Source organism: Penicillium macrosclerotiorum (assembly GCF_028827735.1).
Source record: "Penicillium macrosclerotiorum strain IBT 26536 chromosome Unknown utg000001l_segment0_segment0, whole genome shotgun sequence".
NCBI classification, from domain to species: domain Eukaryota; kingdom Fungi; phylum Ascomycota; class Eurotiomycetes; order Eurotiales; family Aspergillaceae; genus Penicillium; species Penicillium macrosclerotiorum.
The window spans coordinates 1,109,343-1,130,277 of record NW_026643081.1 but is presented as its reverse complement, the minus strand read 5'-3'; the positions used below and the strand labels follow the sequence as shown (position 1 = coordinate 1,130,277).

Below are 20,935 nucleotides of genomic sequence, written 5' to 3'. Positions count from 1 at the left end.
TTCCCCCAGGAGCTCGTGTGGATTGGCTGCCTCCTCAGAAATCATGGAATCCTCACCAACTCGGACCATCACAGCCTCTGTGGCGGGCGTGAAGCGTCCTGCCTCTCTGTTGCCTGCTTTTGAACCCTTGAGCTCGTCTCCCTCTCTTCCCAGGCCCCAGAAGCGTGTTGCACGCGAACCTGCTGTTTCTACTTACCCGACCCCGGTGCCAACCTCCTCGACCCATATTATGTCGTCGTCGCCTCCTCCGGGTGTCGCTGCTGGTCGCTCCTCGACGCGTCGAACCTTCTCTGCCCCCTCTGAACGAACTCCCTTGTCCGCCGTGCCAACTCTGATGCTGCCCGAAAATGGCGAACCGATGCTGATGGGCCGGTCCAGTGCTTCGTGTCACCACCAGCTGGCTAATAGCCGAATGATTTCTCGTGTGCATGTGAAGGCAACATATAAACCGGCACCGAACCCCTTCGATCGGGACCGGGTGGAGATTATGTGTATGGGCTGGAATGGAATAAAGATTCACTGCCAAGGAAAGAAATATGATTTGGCCAAGGGGAAGACATTTACGTCCGATATCAAAGATGCCGACATCATGGTTGACGTGCATGAGGCTCGCGTTTTGGTGCAATGGCCGCGCAACGAACTCGACAGGAAGGACTGCCCATCTACGGACTCGGAACAGACTTGGGATGAAGCAACTCCTACACAGAGAAAACCCCGGCGGGTGCTGCAGGATAGCCCATTCCCAGAAAATGACCGTCTGGGCTCCCCCGTCTCCCCATCTCCTGCAGTGCAACGAGCAATCCCCCCGTCATCACCTCTTTTTACTCCTTCTCGAGCTCGTAGTGCGGTGGTGGTCTACGAAGATGAGCCTTCTCCCTTGAAGCGTCACAACACTGTCACTGGTGTGACATCCCAGAGTGCTCGTCGTGCTAGTGCCATGCTCCAGATTTCCCAATCGAGTGATATCAGTCGAGTCGAGGAGGACTCGGATAATGATGAAGAAAACGACCCGATAATCCATTCCTTTGGTCCCTTTGGTGAAAACTTGCTCCCTCGCATGGCTTCCTTCCGTGCAGATGACTCGCCTTCTCGCACTGGCCGCTCGCCGCGCAGCCTGCTGCCTGCGCAGCCCCTTCGTCCCACCCAGTCCCCCAGACAGCCATCTATTTCTCACGAAATTAAAGAACAGGGCGAGATCAAGGAAAAGCCCCCGATTGAAGATGAAAGCTTCGAGCGCGTTCGTAACCACGCCGTCAACCAGCTCGCCTTCTCGCGCCTCTCCTCGACCCCCTTCTCAACGATCCTGAACAACCTCCCGCCCACCTTCTGGCGATCCAGCTCCAATATGTCCGGCCCGTCCCGCGGTGAAATCCGCTATCTTCTCGAAAATACCAAGTGCATTGGCAAGGTTGCCCGTGAAGGCAAGGATGCCGCCGGCAAGCCTCTTGAAAGCGAATACTATTATGTTCCAGATTTTGATGAAGATGACATGCGGCGCGAGACAGTGGTGAACAACCTCCGGAAACCTGGCCTCCGCAACTGCCGCAAGCAGCACAAGGTTTGTCATTTTCCCGGGTTCTTCTTGTTGGACGGACTTAAACTAACGTTGCACAGCAATACTTCTGGAAAAAGCCGAAATAAATGACTTTGAGCGGAGGAGTTTTCCACGCCCTTCCGCCATCGGATTGGCTTTCTCAGTATATATTTGCAGTGTTCTTGGTCACTCTAGATGCTAGATGACCCGCATAGCGTGGCGTGAGGCATACCCTGATTTTGATTTGTAATATTTTTTTGTACCAGTCTCTTCATTATTTCCCGGTTGTTCTTTCCAGCATGGGGGTGTACGATGTATCGCGCTTTGCGTGCTCTGTATCGTGATAAATTCTTTGCTTGAAAGTGCTTTCCTGATGTGTGATGGTTTTCTGACATACGGCCGTTTTCCCTGTTCCTCTTCTTCTCCCTTTTGATCCGGCCTTTTTGCTCTCTTGATTCATGTGCACTGTGTATCTGCATGCGGGCCTACTTGACAAGGCTGGTCCCGATTTGGCAGTGTTCCTTTGGTCCAGATACAGAGACCCGGCCAGATCATGTGCCCTTAGTCCTTGGATTTCCTGTTTTGCTTAATTCTCTGGAGTACGCTGGATATGGTCATGACTTGTACGTTAGCTCGTTCCCTCGTCAATTATAAAAGTGTTAGTTAGGATTGGTGCTTTCTCCGGGATGCCGACCTTCACTCTTGCCTCTGCGACCTATAGTTCTAACTTGAAAAGGATCATTGTCTAGACTGGCTGGCATGCTTGGTTTTGAATACTCTGCCAGGTTTCACAGTGAACACTCCGCACTGGGCCTTCCATGTGGCACAGCAAGGTAACAGTGAAGCTCTGATGTGCTGGTTTGTTTTAGTCCTTTCCACTTTCCCACGAGGGCATTATTCTGCCTCGAGAAATAAAGTTGACGCAGATTGTCCATCTCCGCTTACGCCACCTCCACGTCACTTGGCTTGCTTACTCGTATGTCGATAGTGACTCGAGAGCCCCATTTACATGGATTCGACTATCTTTTCAGAGATATGAGATATCAATCGGTGTACGTAGGTTGCTACAGGGAATGCTTTGTGAGCTCATACAGAGACCCAGGAGATTGTCTTGGACATTATCCCTATATGGTCAGCTTGGGCTGATTTTATTCATCTGTTGATCCCATTTCTCAGCATGGTAAATACTGCGATCGTTGACCACGCAAGCTTGTAATTAGAGTTAGCCAGCGCGCATCGTCATCCGTGTCGCCACTCGAGATCTGGATTCTTCCAATATCAACCCCGCATCCAGAGCTTCTCATGGCCGCCTCTTTCTCTTATACACAGCCTCTTCCATTTGGTAATTGATCGGATTACCACGGAACAAACAAAAAAACTTCAGATTATACCTCTCGATCTCTTTGCCTCTCCTGCAACTTAATTCACGATGCAACCTACCAGCCATCAAGGACTCTTTCCAGACCGAACGAAAGACCCCGTTTCTACCCAGACCTCCTCTTCCAGCCAGCCGCATGAATCACCAGATCCAAGTCCCGAAGCTCCATCCCAGCAGTCGTGGAAGCCCCGATTCGACCGGCGACAAAGCTGGAGCAATGAAGACCACAAGCATCAGCTGCAGGAACGGCTCCTTGATGTGAAGAGTGGCCAGCAAGCCGGGTTCACCGAGACTGGGACCGGACGCTAAACCAGCATCCTATTGCTAGCAAAAGAGTCCAGGCGCTATGCGGAAAGCTAGGATTAGGCTGGCTTGATTAGTGGATATCGGCCTAGCGACCATATGACTCGGGAGGGGCTTCGAAGAATGATAGCAGGGGTTTCGGGTGCCAGCGCCAGAAGATGTGCTGGAAGCTGGCAGACATGTACTTTGAATGGTCTGTAGTAAATGGAATGGACCAGGTACTAAAAAAATCTCTCCCTCGCCTTCATAGATCACATTGTAGATGCACTTTGTAGGGGGAGGGTTTACGGAAAACGTGGATCGGCAATCAAAAAAGGCCGATCTCCAAACCTCCAAAGCTCCGCACCGCCTTGGAACCAGCCCGCAGTTTGACCTCACCCTCACCTCCTTTCCCACCTTGCGGAGCAAGACGCCCCTGCATTGCCTCCTGCTCTATTTCCCCAATGTGGCGTTCAAGTCACTTCTGCGATTTCCTTTCGGACGTTCTGAGAGGACCCCACGATTGAATCGGCCCCGAACGCACACTCGGCCATGGACCGCCAGAAGAAAAGTATGCGCCAGCCGGACCCTGTAGTGTCCCCTCAATCCGCACTAACCTCACTATCACTCCAGGGGAGCTTCGCGACCTGAATGAGAGGGCCTGGGCAGGCGAGACTGGTACGATCCCGCCCCACGATGCACCCGGGTGCACCCCGCCAACGCATGGCTCCCTTCGTCTTGATCACTAACCCTCCTCCTTGCCCCCTCCGATTCTAGATGTCTTCCCCGTCAGCAAGTCCCTTGATTCCGCCCTGAAGAAGAACACGGCCTTTATCAAACGCCTGCGTACCGGAATCAGCGCCTCCGCCCTGTCCACCTTCCTGACCGACATTCGGACCCTCTCCCTCCATAAATATCTGTCGGAGATCATCTCAGCCTGTTATGAGGGGCTTTGCAAACTCAAGTCCCCGGGCGAGATCGCCGCGGGCGTGGAGATTGTCTGTGCTTTGCACCAGCGGTTCGGCCCTGCGGAGTTCACGCGGCAGATCGGATGGCTACTCGGCCGTGGCATGAGTTCAATGGATAAAGCCTCTCTCAAGAGCCTGCCCCAAGAGCTCCGCGAGCGCGAGGAGCGGGAACGTCTGTCGCGGCACCGGGTTCTCCTTCGCGTTGTCACGGACCTGTGGCTTGTCAGTGCGCTCAAGACCCTGGACGAAACCGAACGGCCGGAAGATGCTCGAAAGGATGCTACGTCCGGCAAGCTCCCGGATCTCGTCCCCATGCGAGCGCTGAAATCTGCTGCTGCACTGAAGGAATTGGAGAAGCAGGCTGAACCGTTCCCGTTGGAGGTGCTCAAGGACCTCCTGGGCTATGACCGTGACCATACAAATCTGCCTCTGGCTGTTTTGTTCGTGAAAAGCTTCAGCTGGGATATATTGGGCACCAAGCTGGCCGAGGATGGTCGAAAGACGGTGGAGGTGGACGGTGCCACCTCCAAGGCCACCGGTTCGGACCAGGAGCAGGCGGAGGTCGCCACGGACGCGTCGGCGGAGGTTGATCCTCCGCTGGTCCCGGAGGCAACTCAACAGCGGTTCAAGAATATCCTGAGCAAGTATTTAGATGATGTCAAGGCCCATGTGGTTCGCGACCAAAAGGCTCTAGCGTCTCAAAGTCGCCGGAATGCTGAAGCATACGTCAAGAGCGGCGAGATCTTTGAGGACCGCCAGTCCAATTTTGAGAAACAGTCCAAGACCCTGGAAAAACTTGTTGCCAACACGCAGGTGTTATGTGAGGCTCTAGGCGCTGAAATGCCAGACTTAGTTGAGAAAGAGACCAATGATTCTGGCGCTGGAGGAGGAATCGGTCTTGTGAAAACTACAGACTATTTGCGTGGCCAGGGTGATGGTGCAGGGATCTGGGAAGATGAAGAGGAGAGAAGATTCTACGAAAACCTGGTTGATCTCAAAGGAAAGGTGCCTGCGGTGCTCCTCGAGGATGGCAAGAAAAAGAAGGGCGATGCCGAAGACACTGGCAAGAAGAAGACAGATGGGGAGTCGCCATCCGAGTCTCCTGCTGAAAAGCCCGAATCCTCCGAAGACAAGGCTGCCGCAGAAGCAGACGACCAGTCAATGGCAATTGCCAGCAAGACCGTTGGCGCACAAGTAGATGCCTTACTCGGCAAACTTCCAGAGTTGCAAACTAAAGATCAAGTTGATCAGTTTGCCTTGGATTTCTGTTTCGTCAATTCGAAGGCATCTCGCAACAGACTAGTCAAGGCTGTCTCTGATATCCCTAAAGGCCGTGTTGATCTTCTTCCACTGTACTCACGTTTGGTGGCTACTCTTGGACAATACTTGCCCGATATCCCCCAGGGACTGACCGCCTATCTTGATGAAGAATTTCGGAGTCTACAGCGTCGAAAGTCCAAGGAATTCCTCGGTCAAGTGCGCATGAGCAATGTGCGGTACCTCGCTGAATTGACAAAATTTGGCGTTGTTCCCGAGCATATTATATTCCATTGCTTCAAGGTCTCGCTGGATGACTTTTCCCGCATGAACATTGAGATCATTGGCAACCTTCTGGAGAATTGTGGCCGTTACCTGCTTCGCAACCCGGAGACTGCACCGCGGATGGCCTCTTTCTTGGAAACACTGAGTCGGAAAAAGACCGTCCAACACTTGGCTCAGCAAGAACGCATGGTGATTGAGAATGCCATCTACTATGTCGATCCGCCACCAAGGCCGGCTATCCAGCAGAAGGAGCGGACTCCAATGGAGCAGTATATTCGGCGATTGATCTATCTGGACATGAACAAGCGGAATTATACTAAGATCCTGAAGTCAATTCGCAAGCTTCACTGGGAGGAGCAGGAGGTTGTTGATATTCTAGAACGAGTCTTCAGCAAACCGGTCAAAGTCAAATATGGCAGTATTCATCTCCTGGCCATCTTGGTCAGCGCCCTGTACCGTTACCACCAAACCTTCGTGATCGGTGTGGTGGACAATGTCCTCGAACAGGTTATTTTGGGCCTGGAGCAGAATGACTTCAAGTTCAACCAGAAGCGCATTGCCGAAGTCAAGTACCTGGGCGAGCTTTACAACTACAAAATGATCGACTCTCCGGTCGTCTTTGATACGTTGTATCGCATTGTTACCTTCGGCCACGAAGGGGGCACCCCGGTTGCAGACAGAATCAACCCATTAGACCTGCCCGATGACTTCTTCCGACTACGCTTAGCCTGCACACTTCTCGACACGTGCGGCCATTGTTTCGACCGTGGCTCAGCAAAGAAGAAGTTGGATTTCTTCCTTGGCTTTTTCCAGTACTACTTGTTTACAAAGGATCCGTTACCCATGGATATAGAGTTCCTAGTCCAGGACACATTCTCGGCTCTCCGGCCGCAATGGAAGCTAGCTACCGATCCGGAAGAGGCTACTCGTATTTTCAGCGAGGCTGTCGCCCAAAACTACAATGTGCCGGACTCCGAGAGACCGATTGATGCCGACGAGGATGAGGCAGAAAGTAGTTCATCCGATGAGGATCTGGAGGAAGACGCGATTCCCGAAATTGAAGATGAGCAGGAGTCCAGTGATGAAGCTGAGGTATGTTTTTTTTTAAAAAAAAAAAAAAAATTCTTCATCCGTTCACAAACACATTCTGATACGCAAATAGGCATCGGGCCCTAATCCAGAGGCCAACGACGAGAGCGATTTCGAAGATGAGCACATCGTCGTCACGCGTCAAGAAGAGGAACGAGATCCGGAAGCCGAAGCCGAGTTTGATCGCGAGTTCGAAAAGATGATGGCTGAAAGCATGGACTCCCGACGATTCGAGCGCAAGGCCATCTTTGATATTCCTTTGCCCATGAAGCAGCGGCCTCGCGATGCCATGCCGACTGAATCCTCGACCGAGTCTGCAACACCGGAGCCAATGCCCCCTACCAGGACGATGGCCTTCTCACTGATGACCAAGAAAGGGAACAAACAACAGGTGAGATTGTGGCTTGCTATATTATATTGAATGTGTCATCATACTTACAGAGAACAGACTCGCACCATCGATCTTCCCTCCGATTCCACCTTTGCTGTTGCTATGCGCACTCAGCAACAGGCTGATCGGGAAGAACAGCAACGGATCAAGAACCTGGTTTTGAACTACGAGGCAGCGAATGAACCGGAACCTTCTGAAGGTAAGAATGCTTGTTTGGTCTTTTTCCTTAGCCATTCTTGGGACTTGATTGGCTGATATGTCAGGTACAGAATTCGAAAAGCGCATCCCCGCCAACCAGCGATTGGACAAGTCCGCTGCAAACCGGTCTGCCTTCAGATCACGCAAACTCCAGCTCAGTGACGTAAATTGGTAATGAGACCGATGGGCAATGTCTTCACCTTACAAGTGACAGCTTCAATCCTTCGATGGAAGACGTCAACAGCCCTTGCCTTTACGAGGGATCTTGTTCCGATTACCTATCTGAGCGCAGCGATCAACTCATTGAAATCGGCATCTCATTGATGAGCCCTGGTTCGCCTGAAGCTCTCCCGAGTAATGGATTTCCCAGGAATTCAAGGGGTGGCATCCAAATTTTTCGGCTTCATTTTCGCTGAATGGACAAGCCGTTGATGCTCGTCGGGTTGATCTTGTATCTCTTAGTCCCCTTGAGCATGGCGACAACTCACCCACTTCCAACTCACGTCACCGCTTGTTGAGCTCATGTCTGAAGGAAAGGCTACGTATATCCACAGAATGTATTCTGCTAGCTAGCTTGAGGCAGCTTGAGGTGATGAGGATGTCAATGAGGATAAGAAGCTCTCTTCTTTTTCCTCGTTCAGGCGCCCGTCGATTATTCTGCAGCGCAACGCAAAGCCACTATATTTTCTTGTCTTCAATCAAAAAAGTCCGTGCACAGAACCCCATTATATTTCACATTAACCTTAACTATACTATCCATTACCCACTCCGTCCTTCTCGCTCTGTAAATATCCCAGCAGTCCTTCTATACATTTCCTTCGGTTCATCTTTATTTTCCCTCCATTTCCTCTCGTGAGTTCTATCAACTTGAGATTAATTTGACGAACACCGAGAATAGACAGAAGAGCTCCCAACAGTGTTCTTATCGAGGATTGTCCGTATAGCAGATCTTCTCAGTGGAACTCGTTCCGGTCCTTGAGGTCAGTGTTCTCGAGATAAACCTCGATCTGAAATTCAAAATCAGCTTTTTCTGAAGCATGGCATATTTCATAATATCGAACAGCACAGTCTTACCTTGTTGTTCATCTTCGAGTCGACGTCCTTGCAGCAGAGACAAGCTATCAGACCGACGATGCCGAAGGCCATGGAGGTCATAGCCACAACGCTAGGGGGACAGGTATTAGTGATTTTTCGACTCCTCGCATTCCTAGATCCCTGAACAAGAGATGAAGAGGGGGTAGGAGCAAACTCACAAGATGGCTTTGCAGTAGGCATCAGCAAGAGCTGTCTCCGCCGCGGATGCAACAACAGAGCTGTAGGAGGTCAGAGCCGAAGCACCGCCAGAAACGACGGCCATCAGACCTGTCACCTTGGACTCGTCGAGACCGGCAGCGACAACAGCCTTGGGAATGTACTCGTTCATGTACTTGGTCAGACTGTTGCTGTAGATAGTCTCGTAAACCGAGGTTGCGACTATGGACCCTGTCAGCACAAACCCAGCCCCTACCACGAAACAACTAGGGTTGTGTTTTGATAAAACCCAGCCATCAAGACATACCTGCACCGCACGCAAAACGGATACATCCCGAGATACCTCCACTAACACCAAGGTTCTTGTGGTCCACACCCATCTGAGAGATCGCAATGCTGAGGTAGATCGCCCAACCAAAACCAGCCTGGGAGAGGAACACAAACGCAATCATGGTGCCCTTGTTAGTCGGAGTGACCAGACCTAAAAGTGAGCCAAAGACCACCATGACAAACACCGAGCCGGTCAACTGCCACTGCCAGTGACGCAGCTTGCTGCCGAACAGGGTGAGGAGCATTGCACCGAAGAAGATGGCGAAGCCCTGGGGCAACGACAGAATCACTGACTTCTTCCAGTCAGCACCGCCGTTGGTGTAGAAAACGGTGATCATCTGCGGCCACAGGATGCTGGACGAGTAGTAGAACATATTGACCACGCCCAGAGCAATCACAGGCGCGGTGAAGTCGCGGCCCCAGGAGCTGGTGAAGACGTACGAGGGCGTCAGCGGATACTTCAAGTTGCCGAAGGTTTCCCAAAGGGCGAAGCAGATCAGAACGGCAGCACCGACGACCAGAGGGGCGACAACGTGGGCGTCGTTGGAGTCGTAGACACCGGCCCACACAATGCCCATCAGGAAGGGGACCGCACCGCCAATGAAAAGGAAGGCACCTGATGTGTATTAGTCGCAAGATTATGTTTCTCGAAAGAGAGGAGCAAACGAACCAAGGTAATCCAGAGACTTAAAAGCGTCAAGGTAGGGGATACCCATCCTATATATAGATCAGCTTCTCGCACACGGTCGTCAATTGAGCATGGGAACTTACGGGTGCTTGGGCGGGTGGTAAAGCAACAAGAGGCCCACGAAAGACAGGCCCTGGAAAATAGCCACGCCCCAGAAGTTCCAAGCCCAGTGACCCATCTCATAGCCATAGCGAGCAGTGACCGGTGCGACAATGACGGCGATGTAGACGGTGAAATCAGCAATAACAACACCAATGTGACGCCACTTGTTTGGCAAAAGCTCAGGTAGTGCGAAAGCGGCCATCTATGACCACAGAATGGGTGTCAGAGTCTAGACTCCATTTTGGAAGAAAGGAAACTCAAGGAAACGATCCATACCTGGCAGTTTGCACCACCAAAGCCTGAAATAACCAGACCTGCGGTAATTTGGTTGCTAGTCTTAGCAGAGGCAACTACGATGTGGCCGATGAAGCAGACCTAAAAACATTAGTACTGGCGAAAATATACCCGGGATCATGTCTTCAAGGCCTCCTACCAAATTTCCAAGAACCAGGAACCATCGTCGACCCAGCAGATCCGTGTTTGGGCCACTAGAATACGTTATCAGCGTTTGCGTCTCAGGCCAAGCTCCTTTGTGAAGCAAACCTACAAGATTAAGAAAGCACAAGTGATAGAGATGGTCCACGCCTGTATCACATTAGTCCATATGATCTTCGGGAGATTGGCCTCGGGAGTTTTCATACAGGAACAAACCAGATATACCCATTTGCCTCTCCCATATCCGCAGAGAGCTCCGAGCCAATGGCAGAGACGACAGGGACGGGCCAGAAAGAAAGGCCATAACCGCAGGACAGAATCTATCGCATGGTCAATTAGGTGTTCTTGACATGGCTTGCGACTAGCACCGCGACACGAAGGACTTACACAAGCAACGATCCACGTTTTCAAAGTGACCACGGGAGGCTCAGACTCGGGCAGGCCATTGTCATTGACTGCCGTTGACGGCGAGCTCGGCTCAGAAGCAGTACCAGCGGTGTCCTGCACCGTATTCTTCTCTGCGTCCACAGTCATGATGCACAACCACAAACCTCAAACCTTTTGACTAGGGCAATGCGAGAGTGTCAGGAGGAAAGAGGGGCGACCAGGAAATTTGACTTTTCATGCAGCTTGCGGCAGGTCATTAAGCTTCCCTGCATTTAGTAGGGGAGGACACATGGCTCCAGCGCCATGCAGAAACACAGAATCCTTGGCCAACGGGAGCTGTTCGCGGCTGGGTTCGATAGGGAGAAGCCGCTATAGTTCGGCGTATGTGGACCAACATGGGCGCCATGCATTCATTCTCATTGCACCAGCGCGGTTGGTAGTGGAAACGAGGGGGCGAGTCCACCCCAAACCGGGGCGCCTAGTGCTTAGAGTCCGCCATGTCTATGGCTCTAAGCCGGGCTTGACCGGCAGGATCGGCAGTTGTCACTTTGGAATTTGATTGCAAATGATTCAGGCTTTAGACCCCGCGCTAGTCACAGTGCAATAGAGGCGACTCGAAACGAGGAATTCCTAATAATTGATACTAACGCGGGACTAAGCGGGCCGGTGTCAACATACTATCGCACTTGACAGCAATAGCGACTTCATGTAGTTCATTTTGCTTTTCTAACTTCCCCCCTTCATCTCTTCTCTTTTTACTTTTGTGACACTTTGCTTGATCTCCACAAAAATGGGCTTGCATGTAGAAGACCGTGTTGCGATTGTCGTCGGGGCTACTGTTAGTTTCATTGCAGCCATAGGCTTGTCAAGCTTGTACTAACCCGAAGGCTGTGCAGTCCGGCATGGGAATTGACCTGGCCAAAGACCTCCACACACGCGGCTGGAAAGTTGCGGTCGTGGGTCGACGCCGTGAAGCCGGCGAGGCTCTCCTGAAAGAGCTTCCCGGTGATAATGCCCGGTTCTATGCTGCTGATATATCCAACTACGATCAATATGCTAGTGTTTTCCGAGAAGTCCGCAAACTCTGGGGACGCATTGATGCTCTTTGTGCTAATGCCGGCATCGTCGATACCGACTCGATCTACATCTATGATTGGAAGAAGCAGGACAAGACCGTGGATGAGATTCCGCCTGAACCAGAGCTGACGGTGGTTGATATCAACTACAAGAGCGTGGTCTATGGCACCCAACTGGCCACTCATTTCATGCGGCATAACGCTCAGCCAGGTGGACGCATTGTGATCACTGGGAGTATCGGTGCTGTCTTCCCCCATGAGTCGTATCCCGTCTACTGCGGTACCAAGGCTGCTGTCAACCACTTCGTGCGTGGTGTTGCGCCGCTGCTGAAGCAGAAGGAAAATATCCTGATCAATGTCGTAATGCCGGGTATTGTTAACACGCCCATTGTTCCACCCGAAATGATCGCGGCCGTCACACCAGAGTGGTAAGTTGGCAAAGAAAAAAAGACCTCTTCCTGGGCCTATTGACTCCTCCTCTCCCTCTACGTCAAGACCAGCATATACTTATACAAGCGACGTGCCTAGCCTAACCCCGGTCGCAACCATCCTCAAGGGGTACCAGACCTTCCTGGAAGACACGACTGGCATGGCCGGTGAAATACTCGAATGTTCTGCCGAGAAGCTGATCTACTACCACATGCCTGAATACGGAAATGGACATGTCACCAAACGGGCCATTACCGTCTGGGAACCCCTGTTCCGTATGATGCACGGTGAAGATTCAGGACTTCCGGATGCGATCCCGTGAAAAAAAAGGTGGCGTGGCCTGAAGGATTGTGGTGTCTCTTAGACCAGCCACTACCAAGCCCTAACTCTGCACTGAACTGGCCTAACCTTGCTAGCGTGCACCTCCCAACTCCACCAGGATGGAACTCAATAGCTACACCTTGTCCTATCAGCCTTGAATTGAAATCTTGTTTGGGAATGGATCGCTGTGTAAACTCTACTGGAATCTCTCAGCTTTTCCAGTATCAGATCCTTCGGCGCAAAGAAAAGGCCATGGGTGAAACCTAGCCCCATCCGCGGAGTTGCAGCCGTGGCCCGTGTGGATCTCAACGGCGCAACTTTCTCTCAAGCCGTCGACTCCACTTTAATCGAATGGCACGTGCCTGGGATTATGTAGTGGAGGGGCCTTGGATCTATGTGTCTTGGTCTGGTAGCAGCTCACGGTTCAAGTCTATCGTATCACTATCGAGCGGTGGGGGGGATCGAAAGTCTACCAAGTTTGAATGACGGGGTGGCACTGCCCTCCCGTTCGGCCCGCCGCCATTAACGCCAACCCCTGGACAGCCGCTAACTGGGCGTTCTGACTAGCCAGAGTGGAGTCTTGACTTCGGGGATAGGTCGTCATGTCGATCTTTGATGTTTTTGGAAGCTTGCGCAAGGCCGCGTGGTCCGCTCTGTCGGTTAAACGCCTACATAGTGCAAGTACATTCTCTATATGGAGTAGACAAATTAAAACATCTAATTTCGGCATTTAATAGTCAGACTTTTCCTGGTTCGAGTCTCGATAACGCCACGTCCGAAATAAAGTGCACAGTCAGAGACTTCGTGCCCTATGCATATTTATTAAGACTGACCATTCGAGTTTCTGATCAACTGATCGAGAATAAACACCGCAGGAACGAATTCATTGTCTATTGTTGCCGCAGCGGCAACAAGGCGAGTACGGTCGCCGCTGGTATCGATACTGATATCTTCGCAAGATTTCTCGAAAGACATAGCAATATAATTATTCCGAAGGGTATAATAGAGGGACGTGGAATATAGGAATTGTTAGTTTATGGAGTGAGAGATTTGACGAGGACAAAGTACCCTCGCTAGCCCTAAAAGAAATCTCAGCTGAGCTGAGGAGAAAAGTAGTAGAGGGGTATACCATACAGGGCTCGGTGAGTACACGGCTAGGGTGAAAATGGAGAGAATTACTAGAAATATTTCGTTGCTTTGGCCTTCGCTGAAACTACATACATCTAGTAGTGGTAGCAACGTACTGGGTGCCGAGTTATCATCCAAAGAATGAGTGCTCCGCCATTGTACATAAGCGTTCTCAATGCAGCAACCGCATCGAACATCATTGATAAATCCTGCCTTTCCTTTGGCCCGCTAAAAAAGAGGGAGCGCCTTCTCCTGCCCCATAAAGAAACCAAAAAAATGAAAGAAATTTTGGTTAAGACTTTCTCCGTAGACTCCCTTTAATCAGCATTCAAGATGGCACCGACCTGGTTTTCGAGAACCGTCGCGGCCATCACCTCGCGCATTCCCTCATCACAAAACTCATGCTGATCCCGGAAGTACACCCCGCTGTCAGAGATCTCCACGGCTAGTCCGTACAATTTGGATGCGGGTAGGTGGGACCCTGGCGTATCGGACAGCCCCTGGCCCGATGGTTCGCCTCCGTCCACGAGCTGGAGCACGACGCGGACCACCGAACTCATTTCCGTGAACCGGTCCTGGGGGAAGCTAGCCCAGCCATTCTGGTCGACGAGATTCGTGCGCACAATTCCCGGGCAGATAGCATTAACGCGCACGCCGTCCGCGATGAAGTGTTGTGCGATGGACCGCATGAAGCCAACTACGCCGACTGTTATTTGAGAAGAGGCAAAAAGCCGGTCAGCCTACTGACGAAACCAGAAACTAGAAAAGTAATCTCTCGGCAAAGAACAAAACTATTGTCAAGGAGGGTAATAATATGAGAAGAAGAGGGGAAACACTGAACACGCACATTTCGCAGCGGAATACAGAGGCGAGTAGAAGGACGGATACAGTCCGCCGCAACTCGCAGTCATCACAAGCGTCGCGCCGACACCCTTGTGTGGCGAGTGGCGGAAATAGTGCTGGGCAAGATAAGTGGTTAAAACGACCCCCTTCAGGTCAGCATCGATCGACAGTAAGTCTAGCTCGGGCGGCGGGGTCACATCCTGTTCGTTGGCCACGGGGTGCTCAGCGTAGAAATTGGTTCGCTCGATTACGCCGGCATTCGCAAAAACAAAGTCTAGGCGGCCTTGAGCCTTGAATGATTGCTGGAATGCCTCACCTAGCTCGCTATACTTGGTCACGTCGGCACGGTGGAAAAAGGTACGAGGCAAGTCCTGGGCCGTCTGGGCACCGCGCTCCTCGTTGATGTCCAGGATATGAATAATCCAGTCAGGGCGTGCTGATAGAGCCTTTGCGACGGCCAGTCCCATTCCACTGGCTGCGGGGGAGAGTCAGCGGCCTTGGACTTGATGTATCAATCCGTGAACTCGTCAAACCCACCTCCGCCTGTGATCAAAGCAACTTTGGTGGTGGCCATAGCGAAGTATGAGATTCGGTGATGTACAAGTTGGTCCGGTGTTGGGTGCACGGCTCGAATAGTCAAACACTCGTGGTTAGTGACAATCAAAGTTTTATATCCAGAATAGGCGTCGTCTCGGCACTTGAAATGATAGCGCCATCAATGGTTTCCTGCCGACCCCTCCTCGTCTGCCAAAAGACCTATCGCTCAATCTCGTACTGAGAAGCGGACCTTAGTCCCTGCTTTCTCTTCAGGACCCCACGCCTGCAGTGATGGGCGAATGATTGGCACCGGCTGATCAACAATACCAATTTCCGCCCTGAAACTACGCTGATTCCCCATTCTAGAGACAGTCCGTTCCTAGTGGCCTCATTAGGTCCACCCAGCAGGATATCCCGCGTGGCCCCCAGTACAAACTTACTACGAGGCATGGCCCCTCAACCAAGATCCTGGTTCAACTCTATAGTTCGTCTTCTTTGCACCGGCCGGAAGCCGTCCACATAATTTGGGCGCTCCATGTGCGTTTCAATTCCATTGAGCTCATCGACTCCAAAGCCAGAGTTCTCACTGGTAACAGTATATTAGCTAGTACCCATTACGTGATTGCCGATCCTTTCATATGAGGACTCCGAATGAAGTACGAAGCGAAGCGAGACAATAATCACCGTGCTTTACCAACACGCCAATGCTGCTGTCTCCACCACACAGTGGGTTCCAACCTATAGAGGAATTCCATTGTCTTCCGGCCCCTTTTTATCCTTTTTTTCGAGTACATGGTTCTCCTATCGGACCGTTGCGCTGTCAGCCGTCCAGTTCCTGAGCTTGATTTGCAGAAACAACTACAATCATGGGCCCGCTGTTGAAACTATCCTTCCGTACCCTTGCCACCCAACACGTCCCGTCCCGTGTGTCGGGGGAATGAAAAAGAAACTCCCCAAAAGTGAAATGATGCGAACAGAGACTAGCCTGATATATTCCTGTATCCAGTTCCTTGGGTCTTGGAAAAAGTGAGAAAGGGGGATGACCAAGGGTTGGGTGGGGGGGGGGGGCATAGGAAATTCATATCAACCCCGATAGATAGTTCTTCCTGTTTGAAGAAAAGTCCCCAGTTTGGCAACGCGTTGCGATTAGGCGTTCCCCAAAAAAATACAAAAAAATATAATCATTGGTATAGCCTAAAACGCCACTTCTCCCATCACTGGCCGTGCGTGAGAACGCTGGATCTTTCTCCATCGTCAATTATCCTAATCGTGTCTCGTGGATGGAGTAGCCTCTCCTTGGGGGAGCTTTATCTTTCAGTATGGGAGAAAACTTGACCGCTGAGAGCTTCGCCGAGTTTGGCATTGGATTCTTGTTCCTTACAGTGCGGCTCATTGCTCGGCTGCATATGGGAGGCATTCGTGGGTTGCGGTTGGATGATGCCTTTGCGGTTGCGGCCATGGTATGCCATATTCGATTCGTCAACGAGTCCCATATTTGTGTTCACTAACAAGATGTATGAATGCCCAGGTCTTTTGGACCATGCAAACAATCAATATCTATTTGCTAGGTAAGAAAGGCTGGAAAGAATGGGTGGCGCATTAGGATCTATCGCTGACATGCCATAGAATTGTTTGGCAACAACATTGGCCTCACTGCAGTCACTGCCATGGAAGTCCCCGACTCCAAGGTACCAAAAATGATTCTGGGTTCCAAATTGGCCTTTATGAACTGGATCTGGTACATGTCATACATTTGGTGCTTGAAGGGCGTCATGTTGTGTCTTTACTGGAAGCTCACGTAGGCACTGCCTTTCTTTGTTCCATTTCCAACATATGCTCGTGCTGATTATTTCATTCCGAGATCTATAGACAAGGCACATGGCACCGCAATCTCGTCGTAGCAACCTCGATTTTCTGCGGGGCTACCTGGCTGGCATCGGTTCTCACGCATGTCTGCATCTGTACTCCGGTATATAGGAATTGGCAGATTAAACCCTATCCAGGAGGTAAGCTTCTTCTCATCTATGCGAACTATGAATAGTCCCTCACAGTCAATGACAGACTACTGCACCCTGAGACAACCACTATACGTCGTCAATGCCACGCTCAACGTCCTGTACGTATCCCATACACTCCAACCAGCGAACGGATCCCCAATTTTCACGCTAGATATTGACATCAAGCTCCTATAAAGATCCGATTGCTGCATCTTAGTGATTCCGATACCTGTGCTCGCCAAGCTCCAGGTACCCCTCCAACGCAAGATGATCCTGGTGGTAATGTTCTCCTCGGGCATATTCATCATGATCTGCACCATCCTGCGCGCCTTCTACTCCCTCAGAGATATCAGCGATCTTTCCACTGCCCTCGGCTGGGCCGATCGCGAGTGCTTTGTCGCCGCCATCGTTGTCTCCTTGCCCGGTATCAAGCCACTCTTCCGCAACACTCGCTGGCTGGGCTCCTCAAACCGCAAGACCTCCAAGAACCCGTACTACAATAGCGAGGGCTACAATAACTTCGGATCGAGGGCATCCGGGAAGACCAAGACCTTCATCTCCTCGCGCCGCAGCGGCAGCCACGGCAACCACTACGAACTGGACACCGTCTTGCGCACCGAGAAAGGGAGCCGTGTGTCGTCCGGCGATAGCGAGGAGTATATCCTGGAGAGCGCGAAAGGCGCGCAGATCGCGTCGAGTCCGGCGCAGAGGGAGAGTAGCCCGCGCGATGGGCTTGCCATCCATGTCACGACGGAGTACTCGCTGGAGTCGGAACAGGGCGAGGCGAGTCGGGCATCAAGGTCTCCTGGAATGTAGATTGGAGTTGGAAAAGCACATATGATATGACGCCCCCGATGAGCTGGCTCAAACACCGAGCGCCGTTCGAAAAGAGACGAGAGGCTGTAAATAGGCCTGCCGCAGAGGGGGTAATTCTTTTTCTTTGTAAATTAATATCTCGCGGATCACAAGCACTCAAGGATTTAACACCCCAGCAATGTAAATGGGACGATCCAGCTCGCGTGGATCATGCATATGGTATTAAGAAGTAGTATCGGGCGAGGAGGTAGAGAAAGTATCAAGAAACTCATAATGCAACAAGTCTATTCTATCTCCGCTCTTTTGATGTCGAAATCAAGACAGAGGCACAGCGGCATACCAATACACTAAGTTACACGTGGAGACCACAAAAATCAGCAACAACATAGGAGCGCAGAACGGGGAATGGATATGCTGGGAAGATCATGGAGAGGAGAGCAGAGGCAATTGAGACTAAGGCCGGGGGAGAGAAGGCGAAAAGGCTTTTAATATAATACACGCCCCGACCCTGGACTTGAAGTTGCACTGTCAGAGAGAGAAAGAGAAGGGACGTCAAACAATACGCATGCGGTCGACGGGGACTTATTTAGTCTCCTCTTTCTTTTCCTCGGCATCGGTAGGGGCCGGAGGCAGGCTATCCCCCTCGGTGGCAGCGGGTGTTTGGTCAGCGGGGGCAGGAGCACCGCCCTCGACTTCATCGTCTTCCAGCTCGGCACCATACACATCGGGATGTTGTCTGAAGCAGTCTTGCATGCCCCTAGAAAGCTTGTCAATACTTGAATCTGTGTGCGCGAACATGTCGCATTATAACGTACTTGAACTTCTCAATGCATTCAATTCCCTTGGGCTCCTCATTCGAGTACACGAAGCAGGAGAACGCTGCCCGGAATTCCTCGCCGCAAGGGCCGTGGGCCATGCCACCCAGGCATGGACAGTCCCAGTTGATCTCACCGGTCTCTGGGTTGAAGGCAGCAGACTCGGGGCCCTCTTCCTCCTCGTTCGGGATATGGGGCTTCACTTCACTGTCTATGGGGACGGATTCCACGGATTCAGGAGCAGCGACGGCCTCAACGGCAGGCGCATCGGTCTTCGGCTGAGACCGGGCAGCGGCCTTCTCTTGCCGGATCTTCGGGGTGATGGAGTCGAGGGTGGGGGAGGAGATATCGTCGCCATTTTCTTTGCTCAATGTGCCGAGGATGGAGACTATATACAGACGCGACATTAGCAAATTTTCAGTCCTCTATGCAGCCATTGGTTCAAGATGCAACGATTTGCCGGGTTTCTCTGGGTCTCGGGGACGCAGGGCCGACAGCCTAAGGGAGAGGGAAAAGACGGGAATGACAAACAGGAGGGCTCCTGAGCGAAATAGCTACTCGTATTGTAGTAGTAAACAGCACCACCTGCCAAAGCCAACCGGACAGCGGTGTTCTTCCAGCTTCTCGATTTCGGCGTCGGGCCAGTGCTTATCAATCGAGTGCTCGCCGGGCCACGGGCCGCGACGGCAGGCGCGCGGGCAAGCGCTCGGGCGGCGGGACGAAACATGATGAATAGAAAAGAGAGGAAGAGAAAAAGAGTCGAATTGAGGCGAAAGACCTCCGAGGAGCGCGCGCGAGGAGAAGGAATGGAGGGGAGAGAAAGCCGAAGCCGCGGACGGAGAAGTTGGTGGAAGAGAAGTGGATGTCGGCCTGAGGTTTGCCAACCAGTCACGTTGCACGGAACCGAGTTACACGCGACTCAAACGTCAACGGGCAACGGTCCACGACTCGACAAGCGAGATACAACGAGATTCGCGATCTCAACAATGGAGTTTGATCCGAGTCGTTTTTTCCGCGCAGATGGGAGTCCCTCGCCCTATGCCCTGCTCGTTCTCAACCAGCCAATCAACGAACGGGCGTTTGCGGTACTAAGTGAACATAGTGAGCTCCTCCCTGGGCAGACTGGCTGGCAATCTTGGGCTTCGTGGGTCACGAGCTCGGCGTCAGGGTGATATCTAATTACGTATAGCGTCTCATATTGTGTGTGCTGATGGTGCCTCAAATCATTTTTATGACCTAATGAAGGCTCAAGGAAAAGAGTCTACTGAAGTAAGACGACACCCTACGTGGAATATATTCTAAGCATTCTAGGACATGATATGTATTGTTCAGTCATGGTTTGAGGCTCAACAGCTATCTAAATGAGTTTTGACCTAGCAAGTTGATGCGATATTTGTCTCATCCCAGAGGAATCTATATATATATATCTATATCTATGTCTCTTGTCATATAGGTACTAACCCGGCCTTTGCAGCTCCCCGATGCCATCGTTGGCGATCTGGACTCGATCCTTCCATCCGTGAGAAAGCACTACGAGGAGCTAGGGGTATTCATCCTGCAAGATGAAGATAAATATAGCCCGGACTTCAGCAAGTGCCTCAAATACCTGAATGAGCATGCAGCAGAAATCATTGCTGCCCCCCGATATAATGCACGAGAGTCTCCAAGCAATGGCCAACCACCTGCCAAGATGAGAAAACCAACCCAACCCTCATCGGACCCTATGCTTGACATAGTGGCTTTGGGCGGCTTGGGCGGCCGGGTCGATCAAGCCTTTTCACAGATCAGCCACCTCTACATGGTGGCCCAGACACAGCGAGAGCTACGTGAAGCACGGGGTTGTCAAAGTGAGAGTGACGATGAACAGAAGGTCGTCGACCCGGCTGCTGGCGGTAACCTCTATCTGGTCTCCGAGGAGAGCGTCACATTCATTCTCCAAGAGGGGAAGAACGTCATCCACACGCCTTGTACAAACCGGACAGACCTTGAAAACCCTCCACCCTCGGCGGAGTGCCTGTCTGACGAGCCGGAAGTCGGGCAAAAGCGAAAGCGGGCGGAAAAGGCTGAGCAGGAATTCTTTTTCGAAGAGAACATCGGCATCATTCCGCTGTCAGGACCGACATCGATTTCTACGAAGGGGTTCAACTGGGATGTGCAGGACTGGCCCACGAAACTGGGCGGGCAGATATCGACCAGCAATTACATCCGGGCCGACAAGGTCGAGGTCGAAGCTTCGAAGCCCGTCCTGTTTACAGTGGAGCTGGCACAGAGATTGAAAAGAGCATGACTCTAGAGGGTTGGATAAGCCTCAAAAATTCACTACACTGTTGATGGATACCCCCGTATAGACTCGGTCAAGACTAGAACGGATAATAAAGAGCACGTGGACTGGAAATGA

At 51.7% G+C, this 20,935-nt stretch overlaps 9 protein-coding genes across 9 annotated transcripts; 6 read left to right on the top strand and 3 right to left on the bottom strand.

The window, feature by feature from the left end:
- Positions 1-43: 43 nt before the first annotated feature.
- fhdA (putative transcription factor Tos4) lies at positions 44-1,641 on the top strand (the record flags this gene model as incomplete). Its single annotated transcript, XM_057072101.1, has 2 exons — positions 44-1,558; positions 1,615-1,641. The coding sequence occupies 2 exons, from the start codon at positions 44-46 to the stop codon at positions 1,639-1,641; spliced, it is 1,542 nt and encodes a 513-aa protein (XP_056938631.1).
- A 1,322-nt stretch (positions 1,642-2,963) lies between these two features.
- Positions 2,964-3,221, top strand: N7462_000374 (uncharacterized protein; the record flags this gene model as incomplete). The annotated part of the gene is made up of 1 exon (XM_057072100.1): positions 2,964-3,221. One exon carries the CDS (start codon positions 2,964-2,966, stop codon positions 3,219-3,221), a length of 258 nt encoding a protein of 85 aa, XP_056938630.1.
- A 525-nt stretch (positions 3,222-3,746) lies between these two features.
- N7462_000373 (regulator of nonsense transcripts 2) lies at positions 3,747-7,557 on the top strand (the record flags this gene model as incomplete). The annotated part of the gene is made up of 6 exons (XM_057072099.1): positions 3,747-3,765; positions 3,828-3,872; positions 3,972-6,796; positions 6,867-7,184; positions 7,242-7,383; positions 7,448-7,557. The coding sequence occupies 6 exons, from the start codon at positions 3,747-3,749 to the stop codon at positions 7,555-7,557; spliced, it is 3,459 nt and encodes a 1,152-aa protein (XP_056938629.1).
- Positions 7,558-8,335: 778 nt separating this feature from the next.
- N7462_000372 (uncharacterized protein) lies at positions 8,336-10,722 on the bottom strand (the record flags this gene model as incomplete). The annotated part of the gene is made up of 11 exons (XM_057072098.1): positions 8,336-8,389; positions 8,457-8,547; positions 8,636-8,855; positions 8,941-9,579; positions 9,634-9,680; positions 9,735-9,955; positions 10,030-10,128; positions 10,187-10,241; positions 10,301-10,338; positions 10,395-10,508; positions 10,576-10,722. 11 exons carry the CDS (start codon positions 10,720-10,722, stop codon positions 8,336-8,338), a joined length of 1,725 nt encoding a protein of 574 aa, XP_056938628.1.
- A 643-nt stretch (positions 10,723-11,365) lies between these two features.
- N7462_000371 (SDR family oxidoreductase) lies at positions 11,366-12,402 on the top strand (the record flags this gene model as incomplete). The annotated part of the gene is made up of 3 exons (XM_057072097.1): positions 11,366-11,413; positions 11,472-12,079; positions 12,180-12,402. The coding sequence occupies 3 exons, from the start codon at positions 11,366-11,368 to the stop codon at positions 12,400-12,402; spliced, it is 879 nt and encodes a 292-aa protein (XP_056938627.1).
- A 1,444-nt stretch (positions 12,403-13,846) lies between these two features.
- N7462_000370 (uncharacterized protein) lies at positions 13,847-14,946 on the bottom strand (the record flags this gene model as incomplete). The annotated part of the gene is made up of 3 exons (XM_057072096.1): positions 13,847-14,235; positions 14,377-14,847; positions 14,910-14,946. The coding sequence occupies 3 exons, from the start codon at positions 14,944-14,946 to the stop codon at positions 13,847-13,849; spliced, it is 897 nt and encodes a 298-aa protein (XP_056938626.1).
- A 1,282-nt stretch (positions 14,947-16,228) lies between these two features.
- N7462_000369 (uncharacterized protein) lies at positions 16,229-17,722 on the top strand (the record flags this gene model as incomplete). Its single annotated transcript, XM_057072095.1, has 5 exons — positions 16,229-16,369; positions 16,438-16,477; positions 16,536-16,707; positions 16,951-17,025; positions 17,104-17,722. The coding sequence occupies 5 exons, from the start codon at positions 16,229-16,231 to the stop codon at positions 17,720-17,722; spliced, it is 1,047 nt and encodes a 348-aa protein (XP_056938625.1).
- Positions 17,723-18,304: 582 nt separating this feature from the next.
- N7462_000368 (coiled-coil-helix-coiled-coil-helix domain-containing protein) lies at positions 18,305-19,264 on the bottom strand (the record flags this gene model as incomplete). The annotated part of the gene is made up of 3 exons (XM_057072094.1): positions 18,305-18,479; positions 18,538-18,925; positions 19,069-19,264. The coding sequence occupies 3 exons, from the start codon at positions 19,262-19,264 to the stop codon at positions 18,305-18,307; spliced, it is 759 nt and encodes a 252-aa protein (XP_056938624.1).
- Positions 19,265-19,523: 259 nt separating this feature from the next.
- N7462_000367 (thiamine diphosphokinase) lies at positions 19,524-20,824 on the top strand (the record flags this gene model as incomplete). Its single annotated transcript, XM_057072093.1, has 3 exons — positions 19,524-19,638; positions 19,727-19,806; positions 20,012-20,824. The coding sequence occupies 3 exons, from the start codon at positions 19,524-19,526 to the stop codon at positions 20,822-20,824; spliced, it is 1,008 nt and encodes a 335-aa protein (XP_056938623.1).
- Between the last annotated feature and the right edge of the window lie 111 nt (positions 20,825-20,935).